The sequence below is a fragment of the Phoca vitulina genome, unplaced genomic scaffold (genome assembly GCF_004348235.1).
Source record: "Phoca vitulina isolate PV1807 unplaced genomic scaffold, GSC_HSeal_1.0 scaffold1, whole genome shotgun sequence".
NCBI classification, from domain to species: Eukaryota; Metazoa; Chordata; class Mammalia; order Carnivora; family Phocidae; genus Phoca; species Phoca vitulina.
Window position 1 is genome coordinate 97,072,968 of NW_022589704.1, and position 21,522 is coordinate 97,094,489.

A 21,522-nucleotide genomic window follows, 5' to 3' on the forward strand; every position below is an offset into this window, starting at 1 on the left:
GATTTGTTTGAGGATAGAGTGGACAGGTTTTTGTCTAACTGCTTTGTATCTTTCAGAAATAGAGGAATCAACATTGTGTCTTAGCTTTTAAAATTGCATTAAGTCGTCAATTCTATTTTAATGTTTTCCAACTAATCTTGACATTAAGATCTATTTAGTGTTCAGTTGTTATAGGTATATGTTTATATTTGTTTTTTGTATATAACAGTACAATAAAGGAATTTCTGTGTCTTGGTTAAAAAAGATTTGTGGCAAAATTAGGAAGTTTACATAGATTGTTGAAATTGAATCCATCATCTCCTGGGTGTTAAAAATGTACGTTTTTAAAAAAATGTACTATTTTAATTATAATTGATCAGATCATTCAGTACTTTTTTTAAGCATTTAAATTCCAGTTAGCATACAATGTAATATTAGTTTCAGATGTATAGCACAGTGATTCAACACTCCCATACAACCCAGTGCTCATCACGAGTGTACTCCTTAATCCCATCACCTATTTACCCATCATCCCACACACCTCTCCTCTGATAACCATCAGTTTGTTCTCTATAGTTAAGAGTCTGTTTCTTGGTTTGCCTCCCTCTCTCTTTCCCCCCCCCTTTGCTCATTTGCTTTGTTTCTTAAGTTCCACATCTGAGTGAAATCATATGGTATTTGTCTTTCTCTGACTTCTTTTGCTTACCATAATACTCTAGCTCCATCCATGTTGTTACAAATGGCAAGATTTCATTCTTTCTTATGAATGAGTAATATTCCATTGTATATATACACACCACATCCTCTTTATCCATTCATCAGCCATTGGACACTTGGACTGTTTCCATAATTCGGCTATTGTGGATAATGCTGCTATAAACATCGGGATGCATTTGGATTAGTATTTTTGTATTCTTTGAGTAAATACCTAGTAGTGTGGCTGTTGGATCATAGGGTAGTTCTATTTTTAACTTTTTGTGGAACCTTCATGTTGTTTTCCAGAGCGGCTGTACCAGTTTGCATTTCCACCACCAGTGCAAAAGGGTTTCCCTTTGTCCACATCCTTGCCAACACCTGCTGTTTCTTTTGTTGTTGATTGTAGCCATTTGACAGCTGTGAGGTGATACCTCATTACAGTTTTGATTTGTATTTCCCTGAGGATCAGTTATGTTGAACATCTTTTCATGTGTCTGTTGGCAATCTGAATGTCTTCTCCGGAAAAATGTCTATCATGTGTTCTGCCCATTTTTAATGGGATTATTCATTTTTTGGGTGTTGAGTTGTATAATTTCTTTATATATTTTAGATGTTAACCCTTTTCCAGATATGTCATTTGCAAATATCTTCTCCCATTCTATAGATTGCCTTTTACTTTTGTTGATTGTGTTCTTTGCTGTGCAGAAGATTTTTATTTTGATGAAGTACCAACAGTTTATTTTTGCTTTTATTTCCCTTATCTCAGGAGATGTGTCTAGAAAGAAGTTGCTCTGACCGACGTCAAAGAGGTTACTGCCTGTGTTTTCCTCTAGGATTTGTATGGTTTTATGTCTCATATTTAGGTCTTTAATCTGTTTTGAATTTGTTTTTGCATATGGTGTAAGAAAGTGGTCCAGTTTCTTTGTTTTGCATGTTGCTGTCCAGGTTTCCCAACACCATTTGTTGCAGAGACTCTTTTTCCCATTGCATATTCTTTCCTGCTTTGTTGAAGATTAATTGACCATATAGTTGTGGGTTCATTACTGAGTTTTCTATTCTGTTCTATTGATCTATGAGTCTATTTTTGTGCCAGTGCCATACTGTTTGGTTACTACAGCTTTGTAATATAACTTGAAGTCTGAAATTGTGATGCCTCCAGCTTTGCTTTTTTTTCAAGGTTGCTTTAGGTATCTGGGATCTGTTGTGGTCCCAAACAAATTTTAGGATTGTTTGTTGTAGCTCTCTGAAAATTGCTGTGGGTATTTTGATAGGGATTGCATTAAGTGTGTAGATTGCTTTGAGTAGTATAAACATTTTAACAATGTTTGTTCTTCCAATCCATGAGCGCGGAATGTTTTTTCACTTCTTTGTGTCATCTTCAATTTCTTTCATCAGAATTTTATAGTTTTCAGAGTACAAGTCTTTCATCTCTTTGGTTGGGTTTATTCCTAGATATGGTTTTTGGTGCAGCTGTAAATGGGATTAATTCCTTAATTTCTATTTCTGCTGCTTCATTAGTTGGTATATAGAAATGCAACAGATTTCTGTATGTTGATTTTGTATCCTGTGCCTTTATTGAACTTGTGTATCAGTTCTAGCAGTTTTTTTGTGGTGTCTTTTTGGTTTTCTATATAGAGTATCAGGTTCCTTGATTGAAATCTCAAAATTAAAACTTTAATTTCAAAAGAGTTAAATAGATGGTTACTATAATTAATGAAGTTGTTATTGATTTAGAAATCCAGAAATATGTAAGCTTATTCAAAGATAAATTTGATGATATTTTGATTAAGCAGTGATGATACATTTTTATACCTTTCATTAAACTTCTCACTACTTTATGAATATCTTAAGAGAAGCAGCTAACCAAGACTTACTCAATTTTGTGTTTTCAGTGACTAACAATGAAGGCATAGCCCTGAGTAGACACTTAGTGCACATTTTATGAATGTTTTTTATTTATTTTCTTTTTCCACATCATATCATTTTTCTAAATATTGGATTCATAGTGGTCCATGAGAGAATGTAGGAGAAAAATGAGATTTAATTAACTCTCCTAAAATTTGAATCAGCTGAAAAAAGGATAATTTATAAACCAAAATAATAATTTTTGCCACTCACTTAAGGTGTGAGCCCATCAGATTACAAGCAAGTAAAAAGATATTCCAATTATTGAAATGAATAGTATTTATTTTCAGCAAAGATTGAAAGATAGTAAACAATTACTTGATTGTTTGCAACATATTTTTATTATTTTGACACATTGTTAATTCATAGGATATCCAAGAAATATATATACATATAAGAAGCTTCATTTCATCCTCCAATATATTCATTGCTTATTAGACATTGAAAGAAATGTCCCCTCCACCTTAGTTTCAGGAAAATCTATTCATCCTTTTTTTTAATGTTAATCACCATACATTAGTTTTTGATGTAGTGTTCCATGATTCATTGTTCGCATATAACACCCAGTGCTCCATTCAGTACGTGCCCTCTTTTTTTTTTTTTTTAATTTTTTTTATTGTTATGTTAATCCCCATACATTACATCATTAGTTTTAGATATAGTGTTCCATGATTCATTGTTTGTGCATAACACCCAGTGCTCCATGCAGAACGTGCCCTCCTCAATACCCATCACCAGGCTAACCCATCCTCCCAACCCCCTAACCCTCTAGAACCCTCAGTTTATTCATCTCTTAATTAATTGATATATGATAAGCAAAATATGACTCCTATAATTGATTTTTCCCCTAACTTTTGGCTGTGGGAAAACTAGAGCTGAATTGAAGTTTAATTTTAACAATTGGGAAGGAAATTAAACCATGGAAATTTCACTAAATCCTCTGACTTCATCACACTACTCTTCAATTTCTTTTTTTTTTTCTAATTTCCTCCTCTTCCATCTTCTCCCCCCCAGTCCCTTGTGTGTGTGTGTGTGTGTGTCTGTGTGTTGTGTGTGTGTTTATAATAGCTTTATTGAGAGATACTTCACATACATAATTTTCACCCATTTCAAATGTACAGTTCATTGTTTTTAGTATACTCACAGAGTTGTGCAACCATCATCGCAGTCTAATTTTAGAGTTTTCTTCAGCTGTCCCTAAAGTAAACTCTACACACTAGCAGTCTTTCTCCTGGACTCTCCCTCTGCAGCTTCCTGCAACTATTAGTCTACTTTGTATCTCTGCAGATTTGTGTATTCTGTACATTTCAGATAAATGAAATATACAGTATGTGGTCTTTTATGACTAATTTCTTTCACTTAGTACAATATGTCAGGGTTTATTTATGTTTTAGGATATATCAATACTTCATTCTTTTTATTGTTAAATAATATTCCATTGTGTGATATGCTACTTTTGTTTATCCATTCATTTGTTAATGGACATTTGAATTGGTTCATTTTTTTTGAGGGGTGAGAAGAGGGGCAGAGGGAGAAGGAGAGAGAGGGAACCCTAAGCAAGCTACAAGCACAGCGTAGAGCCCAACTAAAGGCTCAGTCTCACAACCCTGAGATCATGTCCTGAGACAAAATCAAGAGTCAGATACTTAACTGACTGAGCCACACAGGTGCCCTTAATAGGTTCATTTTGAAGCTATTATGAATAATATTTCTGCAAACATTTGTATGCAAGTTTTGTGTAGGCACATGTTTTCATTGTTCTTAACATACTTCTACTATTGTGGAGTATAATTCTGGATCATATGGTAACTCTGTGTTTAGCATTTTGAAGAACTATGAAATTATTTTCCAAAGTGGTTGCACCTATTTACCTTCTCACTAGCAGTATGAGAGGAACCAAATTTCTTCACATCTTTGTCAATGCTTCTTCTTGTCTTTTTTATTGAAGCCATCTTAGTGTATAGGAAGTGGTATATTACTGTCTTTTTGATTTGCATTCCTTCATTTACTAATGATGTTAGCATGTTTTCATGTGCTTATTGGCCATTTGAATATCTTCTTTAGAGAAATTTCTGTTAAAATCCCTTGCCCATTTTTTAACTAGACTGTCTTTTTACTGCTAAATTTTAAGTGTCTATTTATATATGCAAAATACAAGTTCCTTGTCATATATAAAATTTGCAAATCATTTCTCCCAGGTGTGTAATCTTTTACTTTCTGGATGGTATCCTTTGATGAACAAACTATTTTAAGTTCGATGAAATAAAATATATCTATTTTTCTTTTGTCTTATGTACTTTGTTGTTAATTTAAGAAACTATTGCCTAACCCAGTATCATAAAGATTTACTCCTGTGTTCTTGTCTAAAATATTATAATTTTTTTCTTACATTTAGTTCTGTGGTTTGAGTTAATTTTGTATATGATGTGAGGTAGGGTATCCAAATTCATTCTTTTGCATGTGGGTATTCACTTGTCCATGCAACATTGTTTGAAAAGACTATTCACATTCAATGGTTTTAGCACCCTTGTAAAATATCAGTTGACCACACATGTGTTGATTTATTTCTGGACTCTCTATTCTCTTAATCTATATGTTTATCTTTATGCCATTATCACAGTCTTGATTGCTGTAACTTTGTGATAAGACTTCAAAGCAGGACGTGTGAGTACTTGATCTTTATTCTTCTTCAAGATTGTTTTGAATATTCTGAATCCCTTTCATTTCAGATGAATTTTAAGGTCAACCCATAAATTAACACATGGTCTATCCCTAGAGAGTGTTTCATGTGAATTTTAAGGTCAACCAGTAATTTCACAGATGGTCTATCCCTAGAGAGTGTTCTATATGCATCTTCTAAGAATATATATTCTGCTAGTGATTTCTGTCTATTAGATCTTTTTGCTTTATAATGTTGTTCAAGTATTCTATTTCCTTACTTATCTTCCACCAGTTGTTCTATCCACTAATGAAATTGGGGTCAGGAAGTTTAATCATTACTGCTAAACCGTCCATTTTTCCCTTCAATTCTTTTGATTTTTCTTTATGTATTTTGGAACTCTGCTATCAAGTACATATTTGTTTACAATTGGTATATTTTCCTGATGGAAATAGTATACAAAAACTGTACCAACATATTTCCATTTCTTCTCTCTCCTTTGCATTTTTATTGTCATACGAGTTATATCTTCATACATTTTAAGCCTAACTACACAATTTTATAATTATTGTTTATGAAGCCATCTTCTTTTCTTTTAAAGATTTATTTATTTATTCATTTATTTATTTATTTTAGAGAGGGAGTGAGAGCGAATGAGGGGAGGGGCAGAGGGAGAGACCTCAAGCAGACTCCTTGCTGAGCAGGGAGCCTGAAGCAGGTCTGAATCCCAGGACTCTGAGGTCATGACCTGAGCCGAAACCAAGAGTCAGATGCTCAACCAACTGAGCGACCCAGGTGCCCCTATGAAGCTATCTTCTTAAATAGATAGGGGGAGAAAGGAGTTACAGTGTGCTTTGCTGCCTTTCATGATTTCCATGCAGGTAACTTTACTGGGTCATTTTATTTCTTCTTCAGGTTACAGGATAGTGTCCTTTAATTTCAGCCTGAAGGATTCCCTTTAGTATTTAGTATTAATAAATAATCTAGTATTTAGTATTTAGTGTTTCTTAGAGTACAAGTCTGGTAGTAACAAATGCTCTCAGGATTTTTTATCTAGATATGGCTTAATTTCTCCTTGATTTTTGAAGGAGTGTTTTTAGCTCCATATAGAGTTTATTTCTTGATGGTGTTTTTCTTTCAATACTTTGAAAATGTCATCCTAACGTCTGACATCTATGGTTTCCTAAGAAAAGTTAGCTGTTACTTTTATCAGGGATCCATTCTGTGTGATACGTTGTTTTTCTCTTGTTGTTTCCAAAATGTTTCATTGTGATTTTTGACAATTTGTGATTAGTTTAGGTGAGGATCTTTTTGAATTTATTTGACTTGAAATTTGTTGAGTTTCTTGAATATGTACATTAATATATTTCATTAAATTTAGAAGTTTTTAGTTATTTTTGATTTTTTCTCTTCCTATATGTCCTCTTGTCTTTAGACTTTTACATACATTTTATATTCTACATTCAGTTTCACTGAAATAGGAAGGAGTATAAGGAATTCCGCAGTATAATATAACTAAGTATAATTATCTATTCTCACCTTAATTAGATGTTCTCTGTAAAATAATGATGTCATTTTCATCATGAAAAAGCAGCTTAGATAACTTTGTCTTGATCAGCCTGCCTGCCTGCCTGCCTTCCTTCCTTCCTTCCTTCCTCCCTCCCTCCCTCCCTCCCTCCCTCCCTCCCTCCCTCCCTTTCTTCCTTCCATCCATCCATCCATTTATTTTGGATAATTGACTCTTTGATTTAACTGAATGATTGCAGTTTCTTAGCCTTAATGCAAATAGTCAATGACTAAGGGTTATTATATGAAGTGGGAGAGACTGTAATGAAAATCCTACCCTTTACCAGCTACACTGTCTGACATTATGAACCTTTTTCAGCCTACTTTAAATACCTGGACTATCCTTAAATAGTTCTCTCTTATTTATACAACTTTCAAAAATGTTCTTCAGGACTCAGTTGTATATACTGTTGATTTTAACAAAACACTGAGAAAGAAAAGAACACCTAAGATAAATGAATAATTGCATTATAATTTTAAAAAGTAAATTATGATAAAATATGTATTTCTTTTTTGTTGTTTTTTATTTTATTTTATTATGTTGTGTTAGTCACCATACAGTACATCATTAGTTTTTGATGTATTTCTACCTAAAGAAGAGGTAGAATCATATCTCTGGCAAGACCATGTGGTATTTATTTTAGAAGAAAAATACTTAGAATAACATTCCATTTTTTATAAGAGTAGTGATAAATTAAGATTTAATTCATATAAATACACAGAGTAATCTTACATCCTTACATATGCCCTCATCTGTTCTTTCTAAAAATAAGAACAAATTCACATTGTGAGTTCTCTTTGTTAGGAAACAAAGCACTTACCCTTATAAGTTTTGAATAAATCAGAGCTTATGTTTGTGTAGTACAGTTCAATGGCCTTCTTTTTTCCCTTGGTCATTCCATAATTTATATATGTCCTTAAAATATTGACATTTAATGGATAGTTTAATAAAATATAATTAAGAATACAAATATTCCTAATCTCTCTCATTGACATTTCTAAACACAACAGAATGAAAATATATGGTTAGAAACTATAAACAGTTTACTGAATTATCTGAGAGTCATGAGCTAACATGTGGCTATTTACATTTATTTTTAAATTAATTAAAATCATATGAAATTTAAAAAACCCATCTTTTAGCCACATCAGCCTCATTTCACATATTTAATAGTCAAATGAAACCAAGGGCTACTTCATTAGACAGTGTACATACAGAATACTTCCATTATCACAGAAAGTCCTCTTGGGCAGAGCTGCTACACGTGTGCATATACAGCGAAAATAAAATCTTCCTCCATATCACTCATTATCCTTTTTGAATATGTCTATGTACACATTGGTACCAAATAATATCAAACAGTTCTCCAGAAATATGTCTGTAGATCTTCATAGGTCTGTACATAAACAATGTATTTCCAAATATATACACTCATATGTATGTGTGTGTATATATTTAACTTCAACAAAATGGAGAGCCTACGCTTTTTATCTATTTAATAGTGTAACTTGATCTGTTTACATGAACCCTTTTGTTTTTGTCTAACATTATTTAATGGTTATGTAGAATTTCTTTGCAGGATGTACTATTTATTTCCTGTTACACATTTGGAATATACTTGGCAACTATTTTTGAAATGTGTTTGTAGGCTAAATTCATGCAGGAGTATTGCTGTGTCAAAAGAAAGGTCAATTTGAAATTTAATAGTATCAAATTGTATTAAGTCCACCAATGGTATATGATATTGCCGACTGCTATACTCTTGCTGTCACTCAGTATTATCAACATTATTCTATTAGTATCAATTTGGCTGATGAAAAATAGCCCTTAATTGTTATACTGATATGTACTTATTTAATTATGAGTGAGGTTGAGCATCATCTTGCTATATGTGCATCGGTAGTTGGTTCAGTTTTTTTCTATTAATTCCTTTGCACAAGTTTTTCACATTGGGTCTTTGCATCGGTAATCATGAGCAGCAAAATTTTTCTTTAGATATTTCTATTTATCCTTTATCTCAGTGGAATTATTCATTCACCACCATTTGGAAAGTCCAGGGAAAATTGTTTTTCAAATCTCTTAGTTGATATGTATCTATTATTAATGGTAGAAGAAGAAATAAGTAATAAGTGTTAAAAAGTTAAGGAGGGACAATGAGAAAAGTTGTGAATAAATGTCTAGAATGAACTCATTCAGCCATAAGTACCTATTTAATAAAGTTTAAAAGCATCATCTGTCCCATACGATTTTGGAAATGTACCCCTTAAGTTTCCCCTCAATTTTCCAAAATTGATATTAAAATTCATATTAAATTATATTTATTATTATTATATTATTATATAAATATATTATATAAATATTTATATTTATATTATGTAAATAAAATTCATATTAAAACAAAAAAAGAAATGTACAATCTGAATACCTTCTTCATGCCTTTGGATTAAAACAGCCTTCATTGGAGATTGAAATATATACAGAAAAATAATTGATATTTGCCTTCTTTACATTTCAGAAGAAGATTAAAGGTATTAACAAACATTTCTGAGAAAGAGGACAATACAAGGAATGACTTTTTTATTTGGGGCATTTAAAATGCCTTGTTAGTAAATGATAACTCTTAAACTAATTTACTCTGAAAATTATTTTTATGTCCATCTTTGCGTTTCTGGTGGATGTCTAACTGAGCTTCTGAGCACAGTTGAGGAGAGAGCAGCGAAGTTTCCAACTGTGACTATGAGAGAAGAGAAAAAAACCCTGTCCTTCTAAGCTGAGCTGGTGATTTGGGCTCAAGACATTGAATCTGGAGGCAGTTTTTGATTGTTCCATATTGTCATTCCAATGGATGTGACTTAATTTTGCAGGCCCTCTTTCTTTCCTTAAATAAATGGAAAGTGCTATGTCACCATGGAAGATTGCCTTCACTATTGCCATTTGCTTTACCAGGGAAGGATCATGTATGATTATCTCTGCTTTCGAGTAGATACTGACAAATGAGAAGGAAATGGAGAATCCATTTATTATTATGAGTCCTGAGCATGAGTATTAAAAGACCGCCTATTAACATACTTTAGAAATACTGATGTTCATAGCTGAAAGCCTGATCCTTGTTATTCTTTGGCTTTTCAAGTAAATTGCATATTTAGAATCTTCTTCTTTAAATGTCACATCCTTGTTTTTTTTTGTTGTTTGTATCCTGTATCTATTATAACCTCATGTTAAAATTGGAGTGCACAGACAGATATTTTAGCATACTAAAGAATGTCAGGTAGTAAATGATAAAGACATAGTAAAAAGCATTAGTTAACAACAACAACAAAAAAAAACCAGTAAACCTCTTCCAATTCTGTTGAAAAATGAGCAAAATATATAGACTTTTTACAAAAAGAAACATTGTTGGTAAACAAATAAATAGATACTTAATGTAATTCATAAACAGAAAAGTGATGGTCAAAAAGGGGATTGCATTTTACATCTATCCATTTGGCAAAGTTTAACTGGTATTACCAAGTGTTAGAATGAATGTGGAGAACATGGTCTCTTACTCATTGCTGACAGGAGTGTAATTTGTGTTTTTACTTTGGGTAACAGTTTGTCACTATTGTGTGAAGTAGAGTATTCACATGCCCTACAACCCACAAATTCCTCCCTTTATACCATAAGATAATGGTTGCTTGTGTGTATCGGGAATTAGAACACAGAGATTTATTCAGTCATAGTTGCACACAACCCCTGGTGTCCTCAACTGAGCTTAGGGTCTATTAATGGACATTTCTGAGAAAGTGGACAATAAAGAATGACTTTTAGCTTTGGACCATTAAAGTGCAATTTAGTAAATGACAACTCAACTTTTAAACTAATTCTCTCTGGAAATTATTTTTACATCTTTGGGTTTCTGATGAATATCTAACTCAGTTTGTGTGTGTATGTGTGTTTGCCTGAGTGACATATTATTTAGTCTTAATTGGCTTTGAACTCTTAATAGAGGAATCAGGCAGCCCATGACTTCTTAAACTTCCCTTTATCACTCAGCATTCTTTTACTGATTCTTGCATATTTGCATTTAGCTGTAGTTCACTTATTTTCATGACTATTCTAAGATATTCCATTCTTTTCATGTTATTTTCATGGTTATATGGTTTATCATTATTTTTTATATATTACATTATATTTGTTGATATCCTGTATTTTTATTTGTGCATCCTGTATTTTTATTTGTCAAATTTATCATGAATCACACATGATAGAAAAGTTATTATTAATCTAATTCTGTGCACCCAAGACCCATTAAGATGAAAACAACATATATAGAGTATAAATATTATACTCTATATATGATAATTTCACCAAAGATAGAAAATAGAGAGGAGGAAGTAGATATCAAACATAATATTAAAAAGGAATATACAAGAATATACCAAATCTGAAACAAACAAGTTTCTTTTTAGTTACTAACTTGCCCTCTCTCTTTTTATTTGGGATTATTAATGGCAATGCTAAATTTTTGATGTCATATGAACTTAAATGGGCCTTTCATCCATAAGAAAAAATGATGAGCTCTTAAGAAAATTTACTTTTTAAAGCACTAATACTTCCCCATTTCTCTTTCATTTTTAAGGAAGAGTCAGGCAGGTTAAAACTTTTTTTTTTTTTTTTTTTTAACAAAGCAATATTGCTCATTATGTTTTCCTTTCTTTTTAAAAATAGGGAAATTGCCAAGCTCTCAGTAGCCATCTTCTTGCCTATGGCAGAAATAAAATCATATGACTAACATAAATACCTGAAATGCACATGTCATATTTTAAAATATTAACTCTAGGGCACCAGGGTGGCTCAGTCAGTTGAGTGTCTGCCTTTGGCTCAGGTCTTGATCTCAGGGTCCTGGGATTGAGCCCTGCATCAGGCTCCTTGCTCAGTGGGAAGTCTGCTTCTTGCTCTCCCTGTGCCTCCCCCCACCTCCCTGCTGCTTATGCTCATTCTCTCTCTCTCTGTCTCAAATAAATAAATAAAATCTTTAAAAATAAAATAAAATAATAACCCTATTAACTAGGTCTGTGAAATCATATTCTCTGATATTTACCTGATGGAGTATTGCAGCAAGAATAGACTGAAGCAATTTGCTGCTGCAGGGCTCTAGTCCACCCATCCGATCTTATAAGCATTCTGTTGAACATGTATTAGGCTATGATGTAGAAAACTCATCCAGAAATTCTGATGTGATTATTTTTAGGACTTCCATAACTTTTCATATCTTTCTATATGCTCTCTTCTTCTTTTTTTTTTTTTCAGTTGAAGAGTAGTTGACACACAGTGTTACATTAGTTTCAGGTGTATAACCTAGTGATTCAACAATTCTATAGGTTATGCTATGCTGACCACAAGTGTAGCTACCATCTGTCATCATACATTGTTGTTACAATACCTTTGAGTATATTCCGTATGCTGTGCCTGTCATCTCCACGACTTATCCATTCCATAACTGGAAGCCTGTACCTCCCACTTCCCTTCACCCAATCCCCGCCCCCCCCCCCCCCCCCCGGTGATCATGAGTTTATTCTCAGTATTTATGGATTTGTTTCTGCTTTTTGTTTGTTCGTTCATTTTGGTGTGTTTTTTTTTTTTAGATTCCTCATATAAGTAAAATCATATTGTGTTTGTCCTTCTCAGTCTGACCTCACTCATTTTAGCATAATATCTTCTAGGTCCATCCATGTTGTCACAAATGGCAAGATTGCATTCTTCTTTATGGCTAAGTAATGTTCCAGTGTGTGTGTTCATGTGTGGATGCGTATACATTCATACATACACTTATGCCACATCTTCTTTATCCATTCATTTATCGGTGGACACTTGGGTTGCTTCCATATTGTAGGTACTGTAGATAATGCTACTGTAAATAAGCATACAGTTTCATGTATCTTTTCAAATTAGTGTTTTAATTTCCTTTGAGTGAATACTCAGTAGTGGAGTTACTGAATTGTATGGTATTTCTATTTTTAATTTTTTGACCAACATCTACACTGTTTTCCATAGTGGCTCCTCCCTGTATATTCCCATCAACAGAGCATGTGGGTTTCTTTTACTCCACGTCCTTACTAACACTTATTATTTCTTGCCTTTTTGATACTAGCCATTCTGACAGGTGTAAAGTGATATTGTGGTTTTGATTTGCATTTCCATGATGATGAGTGATGTTGAGCATCTTTTCATGGGTCTGCAGGCCATCTGCATGTCTTCCGTTGCTCTAAATGCTCTATAGTCCAGTGGTACCTGAATGTAACCACTTAAAGGAAAAATATGTTCAAAATATGATGATTAGACAGCCCTAATCATTAAGCCCTAGACAATTTGAAGAGTCAGTAGAATAGCACATACTGAACTTCAAAGAAATAATTTATACACACACACATGTTACAATATCCCTTTCCTTCTTCCTCCAGCCAAAGATTTTCTAATTTATTGATTTTTTGGAAGGAACAATATTGACACTCTTCTCCTCAAAGTCACCTTGTCTGCCCTGTTTTTTTAAGTTATTAATAGAATTCAGAGACCATTAGTTTTCACCATCTTATTAAAAATAAAAAATGTTTTTTAAATGTTTTAGCGTGTGGTCTGTGATCCAAATCAATAAATATTAATTTGGCTGTTTAATTGAGCAATAAATATATATGTGAGGTACTCTATAGGGCTCAGTAGGTACCAATTCAATAGTCTTAAAAACTACCTACTTGTACCATGGCATTTTCTGCATTTGGTAGTTTTACCAAATATTCTAGTATCGGTAAGATACATGGTTCTAAGTAAAAAAGAAAGAGACCATCTGTTATGTTTATGCAGCATGGATACCATGGGTATCACAAAGAAATATAATTCAAACACTATACTAACTAATTGGGTAGCTAAGAAAAGAGAATGTGGAAAAATACACAATAAAATATTTGATTTTAAAGTTCCTTGCATATAGACACAGTTATGGCTATAAAAACAAATCATGGCTTTGTTTGGAGCTACAAGATGAAAAATAATCTATTTGCCTCTTCCTCGTTCATTTCATTTGAAGCCAGGCAGAGAAGGAGAGCCCATTCTTAGCATCATACCGTGGACTGCATTTGGGTTTGCCTTCTTTTCTGGCATTCTTTGATCTTCTTTTCCCCCGTATCAGTCAGTTAACTGCATAGTGGCCATTTTTCTCCCCCCATCCATTTAAGGTCAACTGTTTTCTAAAATCCTTCATCATGTATATTTAATGGTCCTTTGAGAACTGCAGTGTTAAAGAAACTTATTCATAATATATGCTTCATCACGTATTTGAAAAATTAAGATTTTATTTTTCTAGAATAAGAGATGATTTTTCTAAACATTTTTGTCAGGTATCAATACACTAAAAATGATATTGGGTAATGAGGGAAGTTTGGCCCAAATTAATTAAACATAAGGGGTGTGTGTGTGTGTGTGTGTGTGTGTGTGTGTGTGTGTGTGTGTCTGTAGGGAGTTTGGTAGGTTGGAAGTACAGGGAGCAGGAAGGGAAAGATTATAGGGCCCACAGAGGCTTACCTTCCTGTTTTCATCATTCTCCATCTGTTAAAGATATACCCACCTACACTTTAAGGCTTAGAGCATTATCCAGCTCAAGTTCCTGGGCCAGTTGTTTTTTGTTTTTTGTTTCTGTTTTATTTATTTATTTTTGTAAGCAGAGGTGCCTATAAATATTTTTATCACCAGCTTTTTACAAGAACTAGAACAATACTCACCCAAACTGACAGTTCTCATGCTTCTGTCATATCTCAATCTTAAGGCAACCCAATCCTTCTTACCAGTATGTGCTAATTTTAACCCCATCTCTGATTCTCCTCCTCTCATTCCATCCTTTCTCAGCCTGATGTCTTGAAATGCATGTTTTATATTTTCTGGCACTTCTGACATTTAAGTTTGTATTTAATGATTTCTTGCCACGATCTTCAGTATCTAACATCTTGGAACACTATCATTATCTTATTTCTACCTCTAGTTATAATGTTTCTGACAAGAGTGAATCATTACAGTGGAGCCTCTTAATAGGGGCATTACTGTAGCAATAAAAGATGTAAATCGCAGTTGCAAACACCCTAGAAGAGCAATCATGAAACAGTGATCAATGATTAGATGAACTGCACATATAATTACATACATATAAGGTCAGATGAATCACTTGAGCTGAAAAGGACAGGAAAGGTTTAAGAGGGAGAATTAGAATATTTTAGAGAAATACAATTTGAATAGGGAGCAGGTAAAGTCGTGAAAGTATTACAACAAGTGGCGCAGGTTGAACAAAAGTATAAAACAAAGAAAACATGCACATTTAAAGAATAAAAGTATTAGTAAACAATACTTATAATACCTGCATTGTTACTGACCCATCCCTAGTAGAGCATGCTATGCTGTTTTCGGGATTTTGTCCCTTTTCTTTGATGGGGGTGGATTTGCATGGAATATAAACTTTTCTCTAATGCTCTATATAACTGATTAATAAGGCAGATCCTAGATGTATCTCTTAAACTCGAGGCTTTTATACAAAATCTTAAACATTTCCTGTTGGATATTCTAAAAGGGCTACAACCGTAACACATCTAAAAATGTCATGTTTCAAACTTTCCTCAAAATATGCATTTTTTCATCTTTCCCAATTTAAGTTGAAATAGCAACATTCAACCAGTGACAGAAACTTGAAACACAAAATTGTTTGTACACTTCCTTGTTCCTCAGTGTTTAGACCTAATCATTAAATTCTTTTGTTTTTATCAACCGTCTCCCTTGCATGTGTCCCTTCCTCTCTATGCCCTTGTTTCATCCTTAACTTCTTGGCATTGCTTGCCCAAATTGTCTTGAGAGCTTCTCACCAGATCTAATGACCTCATGTTGTCATCAGATCCAACTCATTTTTTACCCACTGCCGGAGTAGTTGCTCTAAATTCAAATCTGATTTTGTTGCCTTTTTTTGGCTATAAACTTGACCATTCATGAAAACAGTGATCAGCTCTGCTATATTCATATTAGTAATAGTGCATGCATTATTAATAATAGCAATAATCCATGGGGCTAACCCCCACCTTTCCAGTAATCTCTTTAAGCTTCTTGTACATTTTGTTAAGATTATTCTAATAACATAGTCTATAATTTCATTTATCTGGAAAACACTGGATCATGAATTTTTCACTTACATTACCACAAAATATATGAAAAGGATACCACTCTGTTCTTTATTTCTTTTAAGAGTTCATTTAACTTATTTTATTAGAGCACGAGAGAGTGAGTGAGGGGAGGATTAGAGGGAGAGAGAGAGAATCTGAAGCAGACTCCTTGCTGAGTGCAAAGCCCCATGCTGGGCTTGATCGCAAGACCCTGAGATCCTGACCTGAGGTGAAATCTAGAGTCAAATGCTTAACGGACGGAGCCACCCAGGTGCCCCACCATTCTGTGCTTTAAATCTCTTCTCATTTTCTTCTTTCCCTTCCTTCATCTTTATGGCAGTTATTACTTTACCAAAAATTAGCAAACTGGTAGCCCCCAGGCAGAAATTGATGCCTAATAAATATATTTAAAAGTATTGGGCTATAGTTAAAAATCATAAGATTGTAAATTAAAATCTTGATTTCTAGCTGATCTTGAAAAAAATTTGGAACACCAGAATACTGTATCCACTTTCCTATAAGATAATGCTTATCTAAAGCTAAGGGACTATTGTCCCTTTTAGACAGTCTGAACCTCATTTTACCCATACAGCTTAATTCTGCCACTCCATACCCAGTCCCTTTTGGCATTTGGGTTGGAGACTCCCACTCTACCATGGACCAAAGAGAAACATAGTGCTTGTCTTATCTTGCCAATATGGGATGGCAACAATTCTAGTGAACTCGGTTTTTCAACCTTATAGCACTCTCAGTGTCTACTATGGTACTGGTCATATTGTGAATGTTCAATAAATGCATTTTGGTAGAACTGAATGATACATACAAATGAGGTACAACAAAATCTTTGCAAGCTGCCTGGAAGAATGCATTTTTTTTTCTCAACTTGATCAAATGTCTTCCTCATTTAATTGGTTTAGTTAAGCATGTGCATGATTGTTTTCCTGTTTATCCTGCCTCGCTTGGCTTTAGTTGAATGTTCCTAGAGGGCAGGATTCATGTATTTTAATGTCCTTTGTGCCATGTCTGGTGTCAAAAAAATGCTCTGGTAGGCATTATTGTTAAATAATCCTAATAAACACACGCAGAAACTATTTCTGCATCATTTTATTTCAATAGTAATTTATTAAATGTGTAGGTAACATAATACCCTTATTGGCAATAATAAACCTTTCAAAACACTAATTTAAAGTCATATCAAGTTGAGTCTCAACCAGAACTATACCAATGTCTATAATTAGGGTCAGTGTAAATCAAAGGGTCTCCTGTAGCTGCTAGAAAGAATGAATCTCCCCGATGCAACAGATGATAACTTTAAAGGCTATGCTAAGGGGGATTTTCCCGAGACTTCTGATGTCCCTTGACTAAGTTACATGTACCATCAACAAGTCACTCTGCAGCATCAGTGACCTGCACACAGCTCTCTAAATTCAGACAAGGTTCAGCAGCTTGGGCCCCTGAAAAGGCATTTGGAAAGTTTCCCAGTTTGTGCGCTGCATAAGCTGGAGGCAGTATAGTGATAATTAATAAAGTGCCAGACTGGATAATTGTAGGAACTGTAAAAGATACTCCAATGTTGTTACCGGAGGCACAGACACAACTGTGAACGTGTGAAGTTAATTTGTGTGAGGAACGTCACGTCACATGAGACTGGATGAGGACTAGGGAGGTGAGATGTTCTTTAAATAATTCAGATGGGGAAGTGGTCTTCCAAAACATAAAGAAAGGAACTCCTGCTGGTGGGATAATGCAGGGTTTATTAAAGGAGTTTCTCCTATATTCTTTTGTTATGTGTGCTCATCTTCTTGACCAATTTTTAAGTAACAGTAAACCTCCCCTTACTGTGTTAAAATACCCCCCTTGATAGTGTAATGTTGAGAGACATGAGACCTTATTTTCTCATCGTCACCCAAATTCTGTGCAGACTAGGGGGCGCCTTGGTGGCTCAGTCAGTTAAGCATCTGCCTCTTGATTTCGGCTCAGGTCATGATCTCAGGGTCCTGAGACTAAGCCCTGCGTCCAGCTCCATGCTCAATAGAGAGCCTGCTTGAGGATTCTCTCCTTCTCCCTCTGCCCCCCACTGGCCCCATCCCTGCTCACTTTCTCTCTCTCTCTCTCTCTAAAATAAAAATAAATAAATATTTTTTAAAAAATTCTGTGCAGACCAACTTCCATTGGGTTTCCATACACAATAAGCTAATGACAGAAAAAGGAAGAATAAGGGTGAGGGTACCTATGTCAATATTTATCATGAGAAGGGTTAGAACTATTGAGAACTACAAAATTATAAGCAATTTACAGAGCTGATGATAGATGAATGGTAGGTCTGTTGTTATCATTGCTTGTTATTTCCATTATTATTGAAATGGATTTTTAAAAAATTAAAACTAAAATCTTTGAGATGAATTACTGCCAATGATTATTCTGACCTTCTCCTAAAGTGTCTTATACAAAAGCTGTATAAGATAGATGTATGTAGGCAAAACCTCCAAATCTTAGCATTGCCATATAACAGTATTTTATTCCAGACCACTCCATTCTCTTGCCTTTCTGGCTCAGAGATTAACTGTGTTATTCCAGTACAATTTTCTGACACCACCTGGGTATCCTACAAGTCTATTCAATTCTAACTAACCAGAATTAGTATAGACCCTCCAGGTTAAGGACTCGGTGACTGCCCCTGTTCAGATGCCACCTGCATGTCCCAAGTCTCCAGGCTACCTGCATCTCAGTCTAACTTGGCTATACATTTGGTGGTTCCCACAATCTTCCTTCAGGTTTGATAATTTGCTAGAAAGGTACAGAAAGTGTATACTTAGGAATACTGGCTTATTTTAGAAGCTACAAATGAAGAGCCAGATGAACTGGTAAATGGGGCAAGTCCAGAAGGGTCCGAGCATATTCTCTGTCTCTGCGGAGTTGGGAGGTGCCACCCTCCTGGTATGTCGATATGTTTACTAACCAGGAAGTACCTCCAAACTTCATCATTCACAGATTTTTATTGAGGTCTCATTACGTAAGTGTGATTGACTACATCATTGGCCATGTGACTGAACTCCATCTTCCATCCCTCCATCTGCCCTGACCTCCAGTTATGGTGGGGAAAGTTCTAATTCTTTAATCAGGTGGTTGATTCCTTTGGTGGGTAGCCCCCTTACAGAAGCTAATACCCTCCCCCCACCTCGACCCCATGAGTCATCTCACTGGCATAAACCAAATATGGTCAAAGGGAACTAATTTAATTAATTAATAACAAATGACACTCCTATCACTCAGAAAATTCCAAGCATTTTAGGAGCTTTATGCAAGGAATCAGAGAAAAAGACTAAATACATTTTTTTTTTATTATACCACACAAGCTTCCTTCAAATATTAATTAGTCTGAGTTTCTTGTGTTTTCCATTGTGTTTTGGGGGTTTCTAAGTATAAAAACCCTTACTTCACCCTTTTTCATTGTTCACAGAAAACAGTCTTATACAAATCGGCCTGGTGTAAGGTGTATGAAATTATTTACATATGTGTTTCTCTCCAAAACCCACACAAACTAGTTTGCCTATAATGCATATACAGTCCATTTTATCTTTTGTTTGTATTTTGTAGGCTTTTGATGCATTAACTCAACTTGTTTGCCTTCTCTTTAGATCTGAAATTAAATACAATCTTTATTTCAAATAAAATTATTTCTCCATTCTCAATGTATTTCTCTTTCACTTTATTTTCAATTCTTTCTGACATTAGGTCTATTCAATGATAGAATTATAGGATCAAAATTAAGCAGGTACAGTATAGTTATAATCAAGTATAATCAGTTATTTGTGTTTTAATTAATTTTACTATGGGAGTATCCTCTAAAGAGACTGTCTTTAAGTATCTTCTTTTAAATACAAGTATGCAGCCTATAAGAAAACAAAAGTACAAAGACAAAAAATCATGACATCACAGCATGTTACTGTTTCTTTTTTTAATTTAATTCAACATGCAAATATAAAAGCATTTTGCTTACCAAAAGTTGTGATTTTTTGCCTTTCTTTTCTTTTAATGAAAATATTAACATAGTCTTTAAATGATAACATGTAAAAAAGATATGCTAGCAAATTTTCTTTTTAAGGAAATGTCTAGTATAGCCTCTAAGTTTTTATATCCATTTGAATAATCATACATACATATATACATGTATGTGCATATTTATAATAAGAATGAAAATGCCTGTACCACTCACTGTGTTGTGATGAGAACTGAGATCTTTTTAAATATCTACATATCCAAATGCATATTAGTGTCTCTGTTATTAAGCTTTTCACTGCTTTTATAACTGCCTTTTTTTTTTTTTATTTCTAGGTAACCTTCAAAGCATCAAAACATTCAGTTTCACCAGATTTAAAATATGTTCTTCTGGCATATGATGTCAAACAGGTAAAGTAGTGATCTTCTTTGAAAAAACTTTTCTTTGTGATGCATTCAGGTAACAAGTCATAGTTTTACTTGGTCATCTACTCACCTAGAAAAAAATTGGCATATCCAATAGCTGCAGGGGGATACTGATAAGCAATATTACACGAGAGAGGTTTGGAGAAAGTGTCCTGTCTTCCATAACTGACTAGCAAATACCTAGCGCAGTCTACTAGGTGTGTGTGCTAGTCCTAGTCCATCTCGTTTAGAGGGGGGTGTGGCAGGTGTTTAGCAAATCTGACAAATGGGGGCTTTTGCCATTTTCATGACAGCCTTAATACAGTGTGAGTGTTTCTTTTATGTATAGATGAAGGAGTTTCCTGATGGCTCTGCCCTGAGCTGCAGTGTGTATAATGGGAAGGGACTGGTGAAAACATTGATTCAGGTTATGGACAGTGGATTCTTTGGTGGTATTTGAGCATAAGCCTTGTGGTTATAGAAAATTCTGAAAGTGGGTCAAACCAAGGAATCAGTTCTGAACAAATAAAACGTTCTAATTGCAATTAGCATTTCATTATTCCGTGTCAGCTCTACAGCACACAATTAGAGCAATATGTATGGTTGTTGAGTGTTTTGTATTTAGATATAATTTGCACTGTTAAGAAGCAAAGTAAATGTTGAAAGGCAGTTCAGCAGATGAGTTTCTGTGGAAAACAAATGATTGGAAATCATTCAAGAAATTTTTATGTGCTTTAAAACAATAAAAATTTATAGACTTAAGGCAGGAGGCCTCATATAATGCATTGAAAGGCTTTGAGCACATGAAATTTCACAGCTCAGAGGACCTTCTAAATAATGACTTTAGTCTTGTGGAGTATACATGTGCTATATTTTTAGACATATTTATATATTTTTATTTAAAATAATTCACACTGCAAAAAACAGGGAGATTATAATGGAAGACATCTTTTCTTATTATAAATCTCAGCCTTTTTACTTTAATTTTGCTCTGTAATATCTCTATCCATTGAGATTATGAAAAGCACAGGTAATAGCAAGAAAAATACTTGTTTTATAAACAAAATATTACAATTTCCCAGTTTTTAAATAACATTATTTACCTGAAGATTTTTAATTTACTATAAATATGTATTAAACTGATA

At 34.0% G+C, this 21,522-nt stretch overlaps 1 protein-coding gene across 9 annotated transcripts in view; it reads left to right on the forward strand.

Moving 5' to 3' along the window:
- The window catches only part of DPP10 (dipeptidyl peptidase like 10), a 1,381,541-nt gene that overhangs the window by 1,059,077 nt on the left and 300,942 nt on the right, over window positions 1-21,522 (forward strand). For all 9 annotated transcript variants that reach the window (XM_032399013.1, XM_032398270.1, XM_032397511.1 and 6 more), the window contains one exon: window positions 20,309-20,383. In XM_032399013.1, coding sequence (XP_032254904.1) covers window positions 20,309-20,383 — 75 coding nt within the window. The remainder of the gene's footprint in view (window positions 1-20,308; window positions 20,384-21,522) is intronic.